Here is a 14,385-nt window from a genome sequence, read left to right as displayed (position 1 = left end):
AAAAAGATTTTATTTATTTAGTTGACACACAGAGAGAGAGAGATATCAAGTAGGTAGAACAGCAGGCAGAGAGAGAGAGGAAAGGAAGCAGGCTCCCTGCTGGGCAGAGAGCCTGATGTGGGGCTCGATCTCAGGACCCTGAGATCATGACCTGAGCCGAAGGCAGAGGCTTTAACCCACTGAGCCACCCAGGTGCTCCCTCATATGGAATCTTAATGACAAATAATCAAAGGAACGAAACAGGTGGGCAATATGAGCTTGAACGCTAAAAGGGGCACAGCTTTCATTTTTTAGTGACTTAAAAAAAAAAAGTTTCCGATAATAAAAACCTAAGCCACCAAAGTATCAGAAGGCAAGGTCCTGACTCCCTAATACTTCACCTGCAAAAATAAAATGCAATCACTCAGGGCGTTCCTGGCAAATCTTGGCTTGAACACAATTCTTTCTTTCATAACTATCGTCACCATTGCTCAATGGGTCCTTGGGGGAAGTGGCTTCACCCTAATCCCCAAATCACGACACACCTTTGCTAGCAGTTCATGCATGGCTCACTTCTATTGAGTCAAATTTATTTTTTTTAAATAGTATAATAAGCATCTATGAAACTAAAACAAAAACAAGCGCTAGGACCTTGACAACAACCTAGAGCTATCTTACTTCCCACCGAGGCGTGTTTCCCCCAACACCAGGAAACCAAGATCCCCCCACCCCTTTTATAGGCTTTACTGCATATGTGCTTTATAAAGCAGATGATTTATCTGGTTGTTTTCGACTTGACGAGGAGTGTGTCATGCTCTGCGCCATCTTTCAGGACCTAGTCTTTTCTTCAGGTATTACATTGCTCGGGGCCATCCAGCACTGTGTGCTGTGGCCGTGCATCTGTTCTCATGGCTAATATTCCACTGTGAGAAGGCGGTGAGGTTCTTTACCCAATTTCCTGTTAAAGGGCATTTGGGCTATTTCTAACAGTTAATGCATTCTTTTTTTTTTTTTTAATGTTTTATTTATTTGACAGAGAGAGAGCACAAGCAGGGGAAGCAGCAGGCAGAGGGAGAGAGAGAAGCAGACACCCCACTGAGCAGAGAAACGGACGTGGGGCTCGGACTCCATGCCAGGACCCCGGGATCATGACCTGAGCTGAAGGCAGACGCTTAACCAACTGAGCCACCCAGGCGCTCCTAACTGTTAAGGCCTTCTTACCAAGCAGCAGACACTGTGATAGGCACCGGGCATACATTATTTCATTTAGGAAGAAGACTTTTCTCTTTCCTTTTAATTGGAGAAAACGGAAGCCCAATGACATTAGGTCACTGGCTTGAGATCACAAAGTAAGCATGTGCTCTGCACGTTACAGCAAATGAAAGTGTGAAGATCGTCTGCCTTTTATTACCTGTCTCCTTTATTATTAATAAATCCCCTGTTACCACATATGGGATTGCTCTTCCACTTCTGGGGAAAAGAAACTCGTTACCTTGTTTTCTACACTGCAGAATAAATGAGAGTTTCCCTATCTTCTGTGTCAGTAAGAAGGAAAATAACACTCACCCCTCATGGCCTTACAGGAAGATTCTGTAGTGGAATTCCAGTAACCCAAGGTTCTGACTCATAGTTTAACACACACACACACACAAAACAGAGATTTTCTTCCTAATTTTAATGTAAACACATGAACCAGTTTAATCAACTTCTCTGAAAGCCTCAGCACAGGCCAGTCTGCAAAGCATGCTGCTTTAGTGTGTGTAAATTCCGCAAGTATTTACACCAAAGGAAGGAAGAAATTCTCCTTAATGCAGCCCCTCCTTAGAACTCAGAGATAAGGGAGACATTTAAAAATAGCATATATCGGGGGGTGCCTGGGTGGCTCAGTTGGTTGAGCATCTGCCTTCAGCTCAGGTCATGATCCCAGGATCCTGGGATTGAGCCCTACATCAGGCTCCCCGCTCAGCGGGGAGTCTGCTTCTCCCTCTGCCTCTGCCTACTGCTCCTCCTGTTCGTGCTCTCTCTCTCTGACATAAATAAATAAAATCTTTAAAAAAAAAAAAAAGCATGTATCGAATGGCTTAGATGAAAAGATGACTTGTTCTATCGTCAGATACCTGTTGTCCCTCAAAGGCAGATAAAATTAGGGTAGATAGGGGCTCCTGGGTGGTTCAGTGGGTTAAAGCCTCTGCCTACGGCTCAGGTCATGATCTCAGGGTCCTGGGATCGAGCCCCACATGGGGCTCTCTGCTCAGAGGGGAGCCTGCTTCCCCACCCCCCCGCCTGCCTCTCTGCCTACTTGTGATCTCTGTCTGTCAAATAAATAAATAAATAAATAAATAAATAAAATCTTTTTTTAAAAAATTAGGGTAGATAAAAGTGGACGTGGCCGGGTTGGGGTGGGGGATAGGTTGTCATTACGGCATAATGGGTCCCCTAAGGGTGCAAAAATCAGTTTTGCCATCCCACGGTCAGTGTAAATGGTAAGTGGATTTTAAAATGCCGCAGTTTTCTTTGAAAGTAAACAATTAAATCCCTGAGCTCATTCACCACTGGTAGAGTCCTAGCCACCTACAGCACCACCAGAGACACCGAGCCAGGGGAAAGTGACTACTTTGACCTCAGCTATTTTTGTCTCCATTTCCTGGGAAGAACCAGATGTAACACAACTTTTTTCTGCTTATGACCTGGATTTATGGAACTACTATTGCATCGACGTAACAGGTTTATTTTGGGGACGGGCGTGACCACCAGCTGCACTAGTGTAATTGGCACCCTCAGAATTTGTTCTTATTTAGGTGCAACACCACAAAAGAGATTTGTAGCCTCGGGAAAACAGAGCCACTTTGAAGGAAAGGGGAGACAGCTTCAAAGCCACACAAAGGGCGTTTTATTGCCAAGACAGGTTCAGTTCTAGAACAATCTAGAAAAATACTCATTATTCTCCTTAACTTTTTAATCGTGCAATGCGTAACCCATGGAAAACATACAATGTTCTTTGTACAGTCTTAAGTAATAACAATGAAAGGAACACCCGTGTAATCACCACTCAGGTTAAGAAACAGAACCCCTGGTTCCATTGTCTTCCACCCAGTGAGAAAGAACCACTCTTTTCAGTTTAATGCCTTTTCATTTCCTCACTTGTCTTTTTGTTTTATCACACATTTATATTACCGACTGACTCGTTCTGCCTGTTTTTGAACTTTATGTAAGTGAAACTACGCGCAGGCAGGTGCTACTACTTCCTTCAGCACACAATCTTACCTTTGTGACAGTCCGCCATCTTCATATGTACAGTCCTAGGTTTTCCATCTTCACCGATATGTACAACTCCTGTCCTAAGAATACGCCTCAGTTTTTGGTCATCCATTATATTTCTAAAGGATGTTCGGGTTTTGTTCAAGGATGTTCAAGAGCCTTAGGAGCTCATGGAAACAATCCTGATATGGACTGGTCTACCGCGCACATGCGTGAGGATTTTCTAGGCTACACGCCTGAGAGGGAGTTGCTGGAGGGCAAGGTAGGTCCAGGCACGATTTTATTAGAAAATACAAATTGTTTTCCAAAGTAATTGTACCGGTTTATGCTTCCACTGGGGTGAAGGGTTCCTATCGTTCAACATCCTGGTCAACCATTTGCACTGTCAGACTTCTACTAAATTTTTGCCAATCTTGTGGTATAAAATGGTATTTCCCGAGACATGATTAGCTCTTCAAGTTTCCTCTGTAGTGAAATGGTTGTTCTCATCTTCAGCCTCTTTTTCTATGAGCTCTGTTTTGTACTTACTGATTTATAGGGGAAGTTTACATATTCTGAAACCCAATTCTTGTCGCTTATATGCTAATATAATATATGCTAATATAACTAAATATATAGATATATTCCACCATTTCCTTTTACGCTCCCACAGTAAATTTTAACTTTAATTAACTTTAATGCAGTCATATTAATGAATCATTTTTCTTAAGTTCTATATCTTTTCTGACTTACTCAAAATGCTCCTACCCCATGGTCATAAAGATATTTTGCTTTATTTTCTTCTAACTGATCTGAAATGTCAGTGCTGTCATTTACTGCGGGTCTGTTTTGGGACTCCCCATGCTGTTCCATTTGACCAAACCACACTGTTTCAATTCAATGAAGCTTTACAATACGTCCTGGTTACCTGGCAGGCAAAACTGAGCTCACTCTGAAGACATTAATAGCTTTAAAAACAACATAAGGAAAAATAGGAACTAGAACTTACTTTGCTCTGGGTTGATGAACTAATCCTGGAATCTCTTTATTAGTTTTAAGTCTTACATTTGAACTGGCACTTTTTTCCTGAAAAACATAAACACATATGTAAAAGACAAGGTGAGAATCAGCATTCCCAAGGACAAAAATCCCTGCAAAGAGGTCACGCTGTATGGTGAAACTGCCCAGCATTTTAACAGGGAACACTGTCAGGAAAAAAGGGGTTAGCCTTACAACAGCCATAACTATTTTTAGAAAATTATGTGCAACTAATATTTGATGTTTAGGTGTTTTTAGGAAAAAATAGTAAGAGAACCAAGGAACAGAAGATTCTAGTCCCAAAGAGAGCAGTACTGTAATTATAGACATTGTTTATGTGCTCAGGTTAACAGACTTTAGTGCATTTTTAAAAAAAGATTTTATTTATTTATTTGACAGAGATCACAAGTAGGCAGAGAGGCAGGCAGAGAGAGAGGGAAGCAGGTTCCCCACTGAGCAGAGAGCCCCATGCGGGGCTTGATCCCAGGACCTTGGCATCTTAACCTGAGCTGAAGGCAGAAGCTTTAACCCACTGAGCCACCCAGGCGCCCCCTTTAGTTCATTTTGTTTTTTTTAGTCAACTGTGGTTAGGGAGACGTGAAAGTTTGCACGAGGCCCTGGCAGTAACAGAGACAAGAACATGATTAACATTAATTGATTCCACCCATAACAAACACTGAGACTGAATTCAACTGAATGCATAACATCCAATATTAACTTACACTCAGGAAGCACTTCTTTGGCTTTTAATCTGATCTGATTTCTTATTCCCAGTTTACCAGCCTCACGGGAAAGAAACACTTTCAAATCTTAAAGTACAAGTATATTGGGACTCTTGGGTGGCTCAGTCAGTTAAGTGTCTGCCTTTGGCTCAGGTCATGATCTCAGGGTCCTGGGATTGAGCCCCGCATCAGGCTCTCTGCTCAGTGCGGGGAGGGGGGGGCCTGATTCTCCCTCTGCCCCCCCACCTCTGCTGCTTGGCTCTCTCAAATAAATAAATAAAATCTTTAAAAAAACTGCAAGCATATCAGTGGGCATACTCTCTCAATAACAGTGCTGCTCTATATTTATACAATATTATCTTTAAAAAATATTCAGGATGCTTTATAATTTGCTCTGAAAACAACCCCTGAAATGAAAGGACAGACTATTCTAAACCTATTTATAACAGGTGACTGTATCCAATCAAGGAACCTGACATGTAGCAATAATTAAAGACCCAGGCGAGGGCAACAAATAAAGGCTCCTGTGGGCCAACCCACTGCTCTTACCACATGCAGAGTGATGGCACCTAAAACAGATGGTCCCCGAAAGACCTTTTTCGAGAGTTCCTATTTCTCTCAGGACAGCAGAAGCCATTTAAATCAGTGAACCTCTGATGATTTACATGCTCTTAGGTGAGCTTATCTGTATAACGTCAGGACTCCAAAATACAGGGTAATTTTTTGTTTGTGATCTTCCAGGAAAAGAAACAATCGTTACGATTCTTCTGCGGCCTATCCTACCTTCTTTGCCTCAGGCTAAACTGAAGAGAGTATTTTCATACACTTTTATTTTTTTATTTTATTTTTTTTAAAGATTTTATTTATTTATTTGACAGAGAGAGAGATATCACAAGTGGGCAGAGAGAGAGAGGGAGAAGCAGGCTCCCTGCTGAGCAGAGAGCCCGATGTGGGGCTCGATCCCAGGACCCTGGGATCATGACCTGAGCCGAAGGCAGAGGCTTTAACCCACTGAGCCACCCAGGTGCCCCTTTTCATACACTTTTAAAAGGCATAAAATGTATACTGTTCCTTCTGCTGACACAGCCGGGGAACAACAGATGAACTACCTCAGCTTTCACAAAGCAGCTCCAGGAGGGCAAGGCCCAGTCCCTTCTTTACCGGCAGGGCCTCCGTGCCTTGCTGGGGCCTGACACCCATGGGAGTTACCCATCGTATACTGGTGGCACGAATGAACAAGGTCAACAGATGATGAGCTTCTTTTCATGAGAGATAAAAATAGCTTCAACTTAGTCTCCCTGAAGGACTGCGGAGGGAGGTTCCGAGTTAGTCATTTTTTTTTCCCCCGAAACTTCCTGTCTGCTTGGATTAATCACCGAAAATGGACCCAGGACAGAGCCTTATGCTTTTTCTCTATTCACATAAATTCTCAAACGCTGAGCCTAAATGATACATTGTAATTTTGTTATTGATTGATTGATTGATTGATTGACATTGTAATTGTAAAACATTGCTGAGGTAGGAATGAGGCCTCTAATTTTATGACTCTGAACGATACGCAATTGTATTCTGTTTACAGTCAATGTATTAAACGGCAATCTTCACAATTACATTGCCTCACCGCATTTTCCTTAAAAACACTGTGCGTGGTTGCTAGGAAGAGAAGGAAACCCCAAACAACGGGGCTCAGTGGTTGAGGGGGTATGGTGGTACTCGGGCCCAGGACAAGCCATCCCTCCGCGCATGCGCACAGGCGCGCACTGCCAGGATTTGGGAGGACCGAAGATGCGGTAGAGGCACGGGGAGGGAATGTCAGCTTCAGATTTCCCAGTTACAAAAAAGAAAATAAGGAAGTATATATAATTACAGAGAGATTTCTATAGATTATGTTTTTATGACGTATTTGTTTTTACAAATTACCACTCGCCAAGATCACAATAACAGCTCAGTGATCACTTACTATATAAGCCAGGCCCTATTCTAAGTGATTTCCATATATGAACTCATTATAATGTTCACAAATATTTACAGACATTAGCTCATTCTTATGCCCACAATGTCTTTCTGAGATAGGTACCATTTTTATTCCCATTGTATAGATGAGAAGGCTGAGGCTTTTACCTGAGACCACACAGGTGGTAAGTGATAGTGGCAGGATTTGGACCGAAGCATAATGGCCCCAGAAGCCATGATATAGCCACGAGGCCAGCAGTTCTCAAACACTATAGGATCAAGACCTCTTTGCCATATTCTCCAAATTTTGACACATTTCTTTGTACAATATGAAAAAAAAAATCCCATTTGATAAAATCACCATCAGTCTCATTAGGAAAATCTTGCCGGAAGCTGCCAAGCTCATTGTGGTACAAAATTTTCCAAAATTCTAATTTTGGTTTAATGTTTGAATTCTATGACTAGCAACACATCGTGCCATTTTTTTTTCTTTGAAGTGACAGTTTCTTGTCATTTATTCTTGAGACAATGTTTGCCAAATACCCAAGTCTGAATATCCATAATTTGTCTGTCAGGAATTTTTTTCTAAAGTAGAGATGGTGTTCCATAAAAATAACCGCTCTTTCAGCCTGCAACTCAGTCAACTGCACAAGTACTTTTCCTTGAAATGACCATCTCACCTGGGTGCGCAGGAGAAATGCCATTTTATCATATAGACTATTAAAAGGCTCTGTACCCAAGGCACAGGACTTAATAAAATTAAATAAAATTGACTGCTTCATCAAGGACATTCTTTTTTTTTTTTTTTTTAAGATTTTATTTATTTATTTGACAGACAGAGATCACAAGTAGGCAGAGAGGCAGGCAGAGAGAGGCAGGGGGAAGCAGGCTCCCCGCTAAGCAGAGAGCCCGATGTGGGGCTCGATCCCAGGATCCTGAGATCATGACCCGAGCTAAAGGCAGAGGCTTAAACCACTGAGCCACCCAGGTGCCCCCATCAAGGACATTCTTAAGTGAAAATGGAATGTATGCTTCCACTGTAAGTGCACGGGGGAGGGGGCAAGGGAGAAGGGGTGAATACAATGACTATAAAGTTTGGTGCCACTGCCCTGATTTGTGCTGGGACACCAGCAGTTTCATCCCCCCGTTGTTTCTGCACCATCAGTGCAAATGTCAACACGGCAAAAAAGGCAAATTGCTTCTTAGTACGGTCACGAAAATGAGCTGGTGGGCGTCCTAAGACTGTTTGTTGTAGGGACCCCAGGTTTGCAGCCATAGCTTGACTAGTGTTTCTCGATTTCCTTTGCAGAGAAAAGAACTATTGATTATTTAATTTGCTATATGCTTTATTTAAAAAAATAAAAAATATATAAATATATAAATAAATAAAAATAACAAAAAACCACTTCATTGAGGTAAAATTTACATTCCATAAAATTCCATTATAAGTGTATGATGAAGTGATTTTAGTAAATTTATACAACTGTACAATTATTACCACAATCAGTTTTTGAACAGTTCTATTATCCTAAAAAGTTTCTTTAATCCATTTACAGGTCTTCTCTCCTCTCTGTAAGCCCCAGGCAACCACAAATCTGCTTTCTGTTTCTACAAATTTGCCTTTTATAGATTCATAGAAAATGGAATCTTAGAACACATAGCCTTTGGGGTCTGGCACTTTTCACTTAGCATAATGTTTCTGAGGTTCATTGATATTGTAGCATCTTTCAGTATTTCACCTATTTTAGTTACTAAATAATATTCTAGTGTATGGGTATACTGTATTTTGTTTATACATTCACTACTTGATGGATATTTGGGTTGTTTCAAGTTAGGATATTATAATAATGGTGCTAGGAACACTCAGATATATGTAAGTCTTTGTGTGAACACATATTGTCATTTCTCTTGGGCAGGTTCCTAGAAGTGGAATTGCTAGATTATATGCTAAGTGTATATTTAACAATTTAAGATATCACTAACCTGTTTTCCAAAGTGGCTGCACCATTCTACATTCTCACTTGGGATGCGGGATGGTTCGAGTTTCTCCACAACCCCGCCAACACTTGATAGCGTCTTTTCGATTATTGCCATTTGAGGGTGCCTCATGTAGGCTTTATTTATTCTTAAAAATATGATTTACGTGGATTTGTTCTTTATGTCCCTCAGAACACCCAACACCTTGCCACGTGGGAGCATTTACATGCTTACCAGTTAGCTATACTTGCCTCAAGAAGTCAGTTTTATATTTCCTTATAAACATCACTTAACTTCTTGTCTGGGTTTGTTTGTTGGGGAAGGGGAGGTTTACAGAGACCTGCTAAAAAAAAAAAAAAAGGGCAAAGAAACAAGCAAACACACAGAGAAAACCAGAAGGACTGATAAGACGAGGCTAATGGGAGCCTCAGATGGAGAAGACCCAACAGAGAGCCAAGAGTCATGCCATGTCTGGGGTGCTCCAGAAATAGGAACAGAGAATCTGGTTGATGATGGAAGTGGTAACTAAGATATCATTTTCCTTGGCAGAAAAACTGATTTTATTGGTATTTGACACTTATAAACTAGTACCTAAAATAAACTGGAACCAACTGGGACTAAGACAAAGCCATTGGACAAGCCCCCAGGAAGCAGTGTGCAGAGCAGTGTTTTTCATGATCCATTCATTTTGGTATCAGAGTCCTCTGGGATGTTTGTTAAAATACAGATTCCCAGGCCCTAACCAAGACACTGTCTCTGGGATCGAGGCCCAGGAATCTGCATTTCATTTTATTTTAAGTAGGTTCCATACTCAGTGTGGAGCCCAACACAGGGCTTTAACTCATGACCCGAGATCCAGAACTGAGCTGAAATCAAGAGTCAGATGCTTAACCGACTGAGCCCCCCAGGTGCCCCAAGGAATCTGCATATAAAGTAAGAGTCCTAGAGCAGCACCCCTTTTAACCTGGTTTATACTTAGTTTTATCAGTTGAAAAAAAAGCATCCACTTCTCAAAAATATTTGGAAACTAAAGCCAGGTAGTGACAGGTTTATTTAAACAGCAAACCAAATAACTCCTTTGCTTGGAGTAACTCTCCCTCTTGATGAACAGAACACATTTGTCAGTGTCTAGAGTCGACTTACCATTCTCTTAGTTTCTCTGAGGATGGAGAAAATCAAACCAGCCATATTTATGCTGCCGCTCCCCAGTCCCTGGGTGGCATCTCCCACAGGGAAAGTCAGGACTCCTAAGAGAAACTGACAGCTTCTTGAAGAAATCCCCCCAAACCTCCCCTCTTTAATTCTTTCTTTTTTAAGACTTTATTTTTATGTAATCTCTACACCCAGTGTGGGGCCCTAACTCACAACGCAAGATCAAGAGCGGCATGTGTCACCCACTGAGCTGGCCAGGCGCCCCACCACTCCTGAATTCGAAGGGAGCCACATTGTGCCTTCAGGAAGATGACAGAAAGCCCCCTCCCCGTTGGCGAGGGATGGAACTTCTTTTCTCCCATCACTCCTTTGCCTGTGTTGTTCTACTGAGTCTGAGCAGATCTAGATAGCTATAGCCCCGTGAGGCCCCCTGAGCTCTTTCTGGGCTGGAAAGGTGGGGAGGAATCTCAATCTATTTTTCTGGGCCCAACAGGAGAAAGTTCAGTCTTATAAAGAAATCCCAGGGGCCAGATGGATGCAGGAAGCTGGAGGCCTAGAGAAAAGTAGTGGGGGTTGGAGGACTAGCCTCTGGGATTGCCAGTGAGGGAGCAGCGCAGAGAAAAGACACAAAAGCACTAAATATGAATTTGCAAGGGGTTCCCCCTACACACCGACTCTGTGCGTGTGTGTGTGTGTGTGTGTGTGTAATTTTAACCACTGCATTTCAGAAAGTACATGAAAACTAGAAAGGTAAATAATTTAACTACAATTAGGAGATGGGGGTACACACATCTTTAAAATAGGAAGACATCAGCTATAAAATACACGAGTAGTCATTCCAACTTTGAGGGAGTAACCCATAGGATGCACTCTCTAAGAAAACAACCTCGAGGTGCCTGGGTGGCTCAGCTGGTTAAGCATCTGCCTTTGGCTCAGGTTGTGATCTTGGCCCAGGGATGAAGCCCCGCATCGGGCTCTCTGCTCAGCAGGGAGTCTGCTTCTCCCCTCCCTCTGCTGCTCTCCCGGCTCATTCTCTCTCTCAAATAAATAAATTAAAAAAAAAAAAAAAAAAAAAACCTCCACAACCTCATTTGATGTTTTATATGGCATTTCTCATGTGGCATTAGTGGGATAAGATACCACTTTCTTCAAATATAAAGGAATTTTAAGCTTCTGTCTTCTGAAGGATGGTGACACATTCATTCTACCAGAATTTCCGGTTATTAACAAACAGCAAGGCCCAAGCTACCAGATGCAACTGTTGACTTGGATTGACCTATATCTTCATAATTTCAGCAACTCAATACTTCCATTTAGAAATTACCTATCCAGGGAAATTATCAGAATTATTAGTATTTTGTTAGAATTTAGTAGTAATGAAGTTGGCATGGAAAGTATCAGCTTCATGGCAATTCTTTTTCTATAAATTAAAATATAGCCTTGTACCTCATTTTATGTCAAGCAAATGTTAAGGTGGGGGCAAATCAGTTCTAAAGACCTAATATATTTTGTGCAGTTGTCCCTTGAGGTAGATTGTAAACATTTAAAATAATCTTTAAAAAGTAAACAGAGTTGCAAGAAATTGCTTGGAACTGATTTAGTTGTGTACCAACAAATCTAAAACAAAGTCATTAAGTCACTATGCCAGCATGTCAGTAATTAAAAGTAACAAGCTCTCTATAATGTTGTCAAATTACACGGAGAATTTTAAGTCGAGGATGTTTTCCACAAGATGATGTATCTCTGAGTTTTTCCAAGAAGTATTACATACACACCCAGACAATGAACTAATCTGGAAGAACCATATTCAGTTTTTGCCCTGGACGCTTTGTCACTTTGAACCAGGGACATCATACTATAGTAAAAAAAACAATCCCAATACCAGTGGTTCAATAAAATACAAGTTTATGTCTTGCACAAGCTAGAGGCGGGGCTCTGCTCATCCTAACCCCTCACGGACTCAGGCTAATGGAGGCCCCATGTTGGTACCTCCTGTCACAATCATCACAGCAGAGGAGGCGACGGTACAGCAGAGCAATAGTTAAGTGCTTGTGTTTATGGGCCAAAGCAAATCAGAGAACTACACGTAAATTCAAGAGAATGGAGAATGTATAAGCCTAGTATGTGCTTAGGAAGAGCAACATTGGAATATTTACGAATAGCCCTAAAGACCGTCACGATGCTCATTTTTTTTAAAAAGTATGTTTTCTTGATCACGGAACTACCTAATGTTAATCACAGAAATCTTTTTTTCTTAATAATCTGATGTACAACTGTGTCAAGTACCTTACTCGAACTAAAATATGTGTAATTTGCACAAATATGGAAGAAACTAAAATACTGAACATTTAAATTGGGCTAAAATTTGAGCTTAGTCTTCAAGACAAAGCTGAAACCACGTGGTTAGCTGACTGTAGGGGAAAAGCGTTAGTGAATCAGGCTAAGTGCCAGGTGGACACAGGAAGAGGGAAACAGAGACAAAATCTGTGGTTTATACCCCAGAAAACTGCACCTATGTCCACACCTACACCCACGCTCACACACTTCCTGAATTTTGCATTTCTCACTTCTCTCCAACCACCAAATAAAACAAAACACATAGACATGCCAATCATATTCACTGTCATCCATAATAACAAGATCAAAGATTTTAGGAATTCAACTATCAATGGATGGTGCTCCCTAAAAGACCACAATTTAAGAGCTCTTGAGCACAAAATAAACATGCTTTGTCACAGATTTTTCGGGTGGGTAAAAATATCGTCAGAAAAATCAAAGTATATTTGATCAAAGCTAATAAAATAGGAGAATGAAGAAATGTATCACTCATTATGTCTTTACTATTTTAGCAAATAAAAAGTCACCACGTACGCAGAGTTGCTCAACGTTCCCTGTGATGAACAGAAATCTCAACGAGTTTATCTAAGTTGAAGAAACTGTCCGCGTCAAAGCTGAAAACAAAAGTTAAATGATCAGTTTTTCTTACAGGCACGGTGTTTTTCTCGCACTCATTGTGCTGTAGAAGCCAGCCAAAAAATCAGGCTCCAGCCTTCCGGAACTCACTGGACACACCCACAACTATTTTTTAATTCCAAATTCACCAGTGCCCAGGAAATCTGCGCCATCAGTTTCCTCTGCTCCTGTAGCAAGTCAACACACACGTGGGGCTTAAAACCACACACATTTATCTTCTTATACTTCCGGAGGCCAGAAGTCTGAAAACAATTGTAGGGCTGCCTCTGCAGCCTCTGGAGGTCTAGGACAGACTCTGTTTCCTTGCCTTTCTCGGCTTCTACACGGCACCTATGCTCGCGGGCTCATGGTCCATCTTCAAAGCAGCACTGTAGCATCTTCCCTCCTCTCTAACCTCTGGTCTGTCCTTACATCTTCTTTTTCTAACTCTGATTCTCCTACCTCCCTCCTGAAAGGATCCTTGGGATTATATTGGGCTGGCTCAAATCAAGAATCTCTCTCCATGTCGAGATCCTTGATTTAATCTCACCTGTAAAATCTCTTTTCCCAGGTAAGGTGCCATATTTACAGGTTCCATGGTTTAGGATGTGGACATGTCTGGGGGCGGGTTTTTTCTGGCCTACCACCATGTCCGCCTGGTTTCATACCGAAGATTCAGAACTCTCCCACACACAAAACAGGTCCACCTCAAGGTACCCCCAAATCAGCCCACGACAGCATCAACCCAAGTCTCAAGCATTAGCCAAGTCGTATCGGCTCGGAAGTCCCTAAACTTCATTACCTAAATAAATGAGATATGAATGAGGTTCTGGGTCTAATCCATCCTAGGGCAGAACTGGTCTCCATCTGTGAATGTGTGGAATTAGAAATCAAGGGACCTGCTCACAAAATACACTGGTGGGGCAGGCGTAAGAGGACAGTAGAGGCCTTCCTACTCAACCAGCAAGAAATGGAATGGGAAAAAAAAAAAAAAGAGTTACTTGCTCCAAGCAATTGCAAAATCCAACTGGGCAAACTCCATGAGCTTTCAAGGCCTGGGAATAATCATCTGTGGGTTAAGACTCTGATCTCTGGACCTGAGGCTCCAGCCTTGTGGTCATTCTTCCTTTTTCTTGAAGGGCAGCGACATGTTTGCAGCTCAGCCCTTTTATCAGTTTATTTCCTGCCTGACACCCATTTCTTCCATTTCACCCTCTCGCTGTCCCTCCTGGTTCAAACTGGCAGTCTTTCTGCAGGTGTCACCTCCTCAAGAATGCCATGGGCCCCCTGTGGATGTCATAGGGCTTCACTTCGTTACCCAGGAGGCCCTTCCACGGAGATTTCCTAGATGCTCCCATCTCGATTTCTGGCTTCT

General features: G+C 41.9%; 1 protein-coding gene across 1 annotated transcript in view; it reads right to left on the bottom strand.

Moving 5' to 3' along the window:
• The window catches only part of LOC111150732 (chromosome unknown C1orf21 homolog), a 230,330-nt gene that overhangs the window by 25,651 nt on the left and 190,294 nt on the right, over positions 1-14,385 (bottom strand). Inside the window, exon 5 of the mRNA XM_022508299.1 lies at positions 4,226-4,302. Within this exon, the coding sequence (XP_022364007.1) occupies positions 4,226-4,302 (77 nt within the window). The remainder of the gene's footprint in view (positions 1-4,225; positions 4,303-14,385) is intronic.

The sequence above is a fragment of the Enhydra lutris genome, unplaced genomic scaffold (genome assembly GCF_002288905.1).
Source record: "Enhydra lutris kenyoni isolate GAN:26980312 unplaced genomic scaffold, ASM228890v2 scaffoldscaffold24, whole genome shotgun sequence".
NCBI lineage: Eukaryota > Metazoa > Chordata > Mammalia > Carnivora > Mustelidae > Enhydra > Enhydra lutris.
This window is presented reverse-complemented; position numbering and strand designations above follow the sequence as displayed.